This window comes from Schistocerca piceifrons, chromosome 4 (genome assembly GCF_021461385.2).
Source record: "Schistocerca piceifrons isolate TAMUIC-IGC-003096 chromosome 4, iqSchPice1.1, whole genome shotgun sequence".
Lineage (NCBI taxonomy): Eukaryota > Metazoa > Arthropoda > Insecta > Orthoptera > Acrididae > Schistocerca > Schistocerca piceifrons.
In genome coordinates this window covers 516,506,263-516,512,631 of record NC_060141.1, presented here as the reverse complement: position 1 = coordinate 516,512,631, position 6,369 = coordinate 516,506,263, and the positions used below count along the sequence as shown (strand labels likewise).

The 6,369-nt window shown below is 42.2% G+C and overlaps 1 protein-coding gene across 1 annotated transcript in view; it reads left to right on the top strand.

Moving 5' to 3' along the window:
- The first annotated feature begins 1,309 nt into the window (after positions 1-1,309).
- LOC124795962 (trypsin-1-like) overlaps positions 1,310-6,369 on the top strand; it is a 163,715-nt gene continuing 158,655 nt past the window's right edge. Inside the window, exon 1 of the mRNA XM_047260043.1 lies at positions 1,310-1,375. Within this exon, the coding sequence (XP_047115999.1) occupies positions 1,310-1,375 (66 nt within the window). The remainder of the gene's footprint in view (positions 1,376-6,369) is intronic.

Below are 6,369 nucleotides of genomic sequence, written 5' to 3'. Positions count from 1 at the left end.
AACACATCTGAAATGTAACGTCAAGTGTTCAAAGTGCCGTCAATGCGAACAAGAGGTGACCGAGACGTGTAACCAATGGCACCCCATACCATCACACTGGGTGACATGCCAGTATGGCGATGACGAATACACGCTTCCAATGTGCGTTCACCGCGATATTGCAAACACGGATGCGACCATCATGATGCTATGAACAGAACCTGGATTCATCCGAAAAAATGACGTTTGACCATTCGTGCATCCAGGTTCGTCGTTGAGTACACCATCGCAGGCGCTCCTGTCTGTGATGCAGCGTCAAGGGTAACCGCAGCCATGGTCTCCGAGCTGACAGTACATGCTGCTGCAAGCGTCGTCGAACTGTTCGTGCAGATGGTTGTTGTCTTGCAAACGTTCCCATCTGTTGACTCAGGGATCGAGACGCGGCTGCACGATCCGTTGCAGCCATGCGGATAAGATGCCTGTCATCTCGACTGCTAGTGATACGAGGCAGTTGGGATCCAGCACGGCATTCCGTATCACCGACCCTCCTGAACCCACTGATTCCATATTCTGCTAACAGTCATTGGATCTCGACCAACGCGAGTGGCAATGTCGCGATACGTAGAACCCCAATCGCGATAGGCTACAAACCGGCCTTTATCAAAGTCGGAAACGTGATGGTACGCATTTCTCCTCCTTACACGAAGCATCACAATAACGTTTCACCAGGCAACGCCGGTCAACTGCTGTTTGTGTATGAGGAATCGGTTGTAAACTTTCCTCATGTCAGCACGTTGTAGGTGTCGCCACCGGCGCCAACCTTGTGTGAATGCTCTGAAAAGCTAATAATTTGCATACCACAGCATCTTCAACCTGTTCGTTAAATTTCGCGTCTGTAGCACGTCATCTTCGTGGTGTAGCAATTTTAATGTCTAGTAGTGCATATGTAACTCAACGCAGAAGTGAATGCAAAAGGAAGCAGAGTATAGCGTCACGCAGCTGAGCAGAGGCAAACCAGCATTCGTGAATATGGTCGTAGTGGTAAACAGGATAATTCATATAAATGTAAAAATACTTATTCATGTACCACTAGGAATACGAAGCCAAATTTGCAAGATAAAATTGTGGTAGTTCCCAAAATAGAGGCTGTGGTGAACACACTAAATGTGCAGAAAGTGTTGGAAACATGAATGTTGTCTCAGAAGTCTAAACTGATTTATGTAGTCATAAAAATGTAAATGCATCTGAAGACGTAAAATATTTCAGTTATTGTTATTTTATCACTGATAGATGTTGATGAACTTCGTAGCTGATTTTCTGTTAATAATCAATGAGGGGCACGGCAGAACCGGACGACACTGTTACTGAAGTACTACACAGTTGTAGAAGAACGGAGGTGAGCACAGTCGCCTGAAACCCGTAAGGGCGATCAAATTAAAGCATTTTGAAAGTGGCTCTGCTTCGCTCCGATCTCCTTGAAGAATATTTAGTTATCTAATTATTACTCGATATACAGGGTGTTACAAAAAGGTAAGGCCAAACTTCCAGGAAACATTTCTCACACACAAAAAAAGAAAATATGTTATGTGGACATGTATCCGGAAACGCTTACTTTCCATGTTAGAGCTCATTTTATTACTTCTCTTTAAATCACATTAATCATGGAATGGAAACACACAGCAACAGAACGTACCAGCGTGACTTCAAACACTTTGTTACAGGAAATGTTCAAAATGTCCTCCGTTAGCGAGGATACATGCATCCACCCTCCGTCGCATGGAATCACTGATGCGCTGATGCAGCCCTGGAGAATGGCGTATTGTATCACAGCCGTCCACAATACGAGCACGAAGAGTCTCTACATTTGGTACCGGGGTTGCGTAGACAAGAGCTTTCAAATGCCCCCATAAATGAAAGTCAAGAGGGTTGAGGTCAGGAGAGCGTGGAGGCCATGGAATTGGTCCGCCTCTACCAATCCATCGGTCACCGAATCTGTTGTTGAGAAGCATACGAACACTTCGACTGAAATGTGCAGGAGCTCCATCGTGCGTGAACCACATGTTGTGTCGTACTTGTAAAGGCACATATTCTAGTAGCACAGGTAGAGTATCCCGTATGAAATCATGATAACGTGCTCCATTGAGCGTAGGTGGAAGAAACTAAAATTTGCTCTAACATGGAAATTAAGCGTTTCCGGACACATGTCCCCATAACATCTTTCCTTTATTTGTGTGTGAGGAATGTTTCCTGAAACTTTGGCCGTACCTTTTTGTAACACCCTGTAATTGTATTAAATATCATATCTTTGCGCATGTTTTCCCCTTGCTATCAAATGTTTTGCTTTACCTTATTAATTTTCTACATTTCCTGCTTGATTTAATTTTGAGAAATCAATGGTGTGTAGACCACAGTGTATTTGTTCTGAAATATTATTTGTTTCCTTAGAAAGACACAAGAGTTGGCTCAGTGTTGTGACACGAATACGACATCCAAATAAAGAGTCAGGTTTTACAGTTGCGAAAATTAAGATAGTTCAAATGGCTCTGAGCACTATGGGACTTAACATCTGCGGTCATCAATCCCCTAGAACTTAGAACTACTTAAACCTAACTAACCTAAGGACATAACACACATCCATGCCCGAGGCAGGATTCGAACCTGCGACCGTAGCAGTCGCGCGGTTCCAGACTGAAGCGCCTAGAACCGCTCGGCCACACCGGCCGGCAAAATTAAGACACTGATATATCCTCTGAGACAGCGTAAAAAATAGCCACATACAAAGACAGATTATGTTCTATCGAAAATATAAAAAACATGGAGATGACCGATGTTTGGGATAACATCCTATTTACAATTTCACGTAAAACGAGAAAAAAGTGATTTGAGAACTCTTACGAGTTTAAAATTAATTTTCGAGTAACAACTTGATAGTTGACGGTTGGAGACACAACATCGCTCTTCCAAGTAATCTGCGAAAAACAGTCGTAGATGTTGGCCACCGATGAATCGTGTATACGGACGGTGTTTACCTCTCAGCGTCAGCTAAAGCCTGAAGATGGTGCACTGAAGCACCGAAACTGGTAGCCATGTAATAAATAACATCGTAAGGACGCCTGTACCTGTTCAGTTTTATTACATAATTTTCGTTTATGTCGCACAACTCCTTTCTGGTGCTGCGATCTTTTTGCCGTCAATGTATACTAACTTTGCAATAGAGAATGTTTAGATGATCGAAAAGGAATACTGGCAATATGTTTGGCTGTTAAAGGAGAATAATTAAAGCTTATAATTTATTTGACAACAACATAACAAGCGATAGTCTGTTTCAATAGAAAAACAGTTTCAGGTCTTGAGTGGAGTTTCTTCCACTTCTGAGACAGGTAATTCCCTTATAGTATGTTGTGCAGTCAAGGAGAATGATTACAGTAACAATAGTCGCTTACTAAGAGACGGATTAAGCGATGATGTTGTTGAGACTTAGTCTCAACTGAATTTGCAAGATCGTGATACAGTCAGTTTTCGCAAAAAAGAGCACACGAAGTCTAATTGTAACTCTCTCTTGGGAGCCGTGATAAGAACCAGACACTGCTCTAGTAACAGATGAGCGCTTACGAGATCCCAGCCAGGCATAGGGTAGCAGACGCTTCCAGAAACAAGTGTTTGGGCGCCCTACGCTAGTAACACATGTGCCGCCACCATCGCCTTATAAAATCTTACTACATCAACACCTAGTTTCATTACGGTTTGTGAGATTGGCCAGAAAACAAAATCAGGAATAGAGATACAACAGAATATTATCAAAATCTGAGAATTAGAGGTAGTCACTCCTCAAATTTGAGTGGCATGCTTTGAATTAATAGTGTTCACTTCTTTTTTATGGCTATTTATCCCTAAGTTCTGGAAACATCTTTGATTAGTAATCGGAACATCAAGAGTCCCTCGTACGAGTCTACCCACTACTTAAATTTTGAATGAAAATCATCAGCACTGGCGGCCTAAGACATCAAGCATAAGAAGTCACCCTCGTTCTACCAGCAGCCTTGTCAAAGAACGCGGACGAGAGGACAGAGTTTCAGGGCACTTGCCCTTTTGGCGCTAAACTGAGCTTAAAAGGTGGAAGACTCAGCAATAATCCACAGCACGATGATGTACAAGTCAGTGGGAAGCAATGCATTAAGACACACTAGGTGTTCCCATCAGGACGCGTGGCCCGTAGTTGAAACAGTGTCATGATTATATCTCCAACGGCAAAAGATCCCAGATTAATCAACCATTCGAATATCCCTGAGGGGACTGCCAAGGTCAAGGTGAACATCAGATATAGACAACACAGCTAATAAAAGGATAACATTTTATGACTCGCAGCCTGGAACGTTTAAATTTGAACGTGGAGTGGAAGCTAGAAAGTCTGAAAAGGAAACCTAAATATAATGATGGGCAGTGAAACTGAATGGAAAGGACGTAAGAATTTCTCGTCAGATGAACATAGGGTAGTATCAATAGCAGCAGAAAATTAACAGGAGTAGCATTCGTTATGAGTAGGAAGATAAGGCAGGAAGTGGGTTACTGTGAATATTTTAGTGGTCGGCCTGTTCTCACCAGATTCAATAGCAAACCAGTGGCGTTAACAATATTTCACGTATACATATCGATGTCACAAGCAGAATATAAGGATACACAGTAAGTGTATGAGGATACATGAACGGTAATTCGGTATGTAAAGGTGTATGATAATCTAATGGTTATGTGGATTGAAATGTGGTTGTAGGGGAAGCAGTAGACGAAATCGGTACTATAGAATATGGGAGTGGTGGTAGTAAAGAGAGGGGAGTAAAAGTAATTGAGTTCTGCAGTACGTCTGGACTAGCTGTAGTGCGTACACTGTTAAAGAATCACAAGAGAAAGAGGTATACTTGGAAAATACCTGGAGGCATTGGAAACTTCCAACTGGCTTAACTAATGCTCACGCTGAGATTCCACAATCAGATACTGGATTGTAGGACGTATCGAGGAACAAATACGGACTCAGACCACAATTTTCTGTTGAGGATGAGTGCATTCAGTTTTAAGGGAAGGTCTGGTGGAACCAGTAAGGCTTGAAATGGGACACTGATGTACTGAGGGATGATGAGACTCGTTTGAAGTTCACGAAAGATGTGGGTGGAGCGATAGGGAATAACGCAGTAAGTAGTTAAATTGAAGGAGAGTGGATAGCTGTAAAAAGAGCATTCGTAAATGTTATTAGAAAGGTAATTGTAGAGGAATCTTGGGCAACTGGAGAAATTCTTCCTGTCGACGAAAAAAGGAAGTACATAAATGTTCATGGGAAAGCCAGGAATACAGATATATAAATTGCTTACTAATGGAGTAAATAGGAAGTGCAGGGTACCCAAGGCGAAATATATGCTGGAAAAGTGTGAGGAAATTGAAATAGAAAATATCGTCGAAACGACAGATTTATCATATGGAAAGGTCCATGGCACTAAAAGGAGCTGCAGAACATAAAAAGGGTGGAGGAAACAGAGACTGGACTACATCCAACAAATTTCTCAGATGAACAGGTTGGCACACGAGGGGATATCTTGACGGCCCACATAAAATGAGTCAGAAAACAGAAAAAAATTGTTGTTTCTAGTTTTTAACAATAAAAAAACTACTCAAGATACATTGTGCTTCCTGTTTTGTTCATTAAGTTACATATCTACGTGAAAGGCGAGAATTTATGTCTGATAAAAATCTACGTCAAACATCTTGTAACCGTACTGTCGTATCGCTTGTTTAGTTATTGAGTATCTTCCCGGCAGCCGCGTCTAGACAGTCGAGCGCGGGACACGAAACTGGTATGTTGTGAAGTGTGTAGCTCTGCATGTGAGAGGCATTGTTAGTATGGAAGTTGAAGTGTTGCTACCAGTGCTATTATAGTAAAGTGATGATATGGAAATGCTTCAGAGGAAAGTGCGTCAAGAAGTAATTAAAAATGAGCAGTGCCGTCGATAACGTATTTATGTATCCTCTCGTTGCGTGTCGCACAGCATCAATCATCCGTGCCGTGTTCGGTCTCCCGGAATGAACTAACGTGAATCAGTAATAATTAGTTACCAAAAAAGAGTGCAGTCAAGTGCCAGTGTCTTGCAGCGAGCGTGAGGACGTGCGTTCGATCATCGCGTTTCCGCATTATCAACAATCAGCCGCGCCGCGACGATTACACGCACGCTCGTCCGAATGATATTTTGGACTGTTAATCATCAAGATTATTAACTGGGATGAAATTTACGATTTAGAGTGTAAACAGTGGAACCTGTGGTTTCCATATCGTCTCAGAATATAGATGTTCGTACCAGACATAGGACAGTGTTGTGTTTTAACGTTGAGTGGCTCCCTTAAAACTCA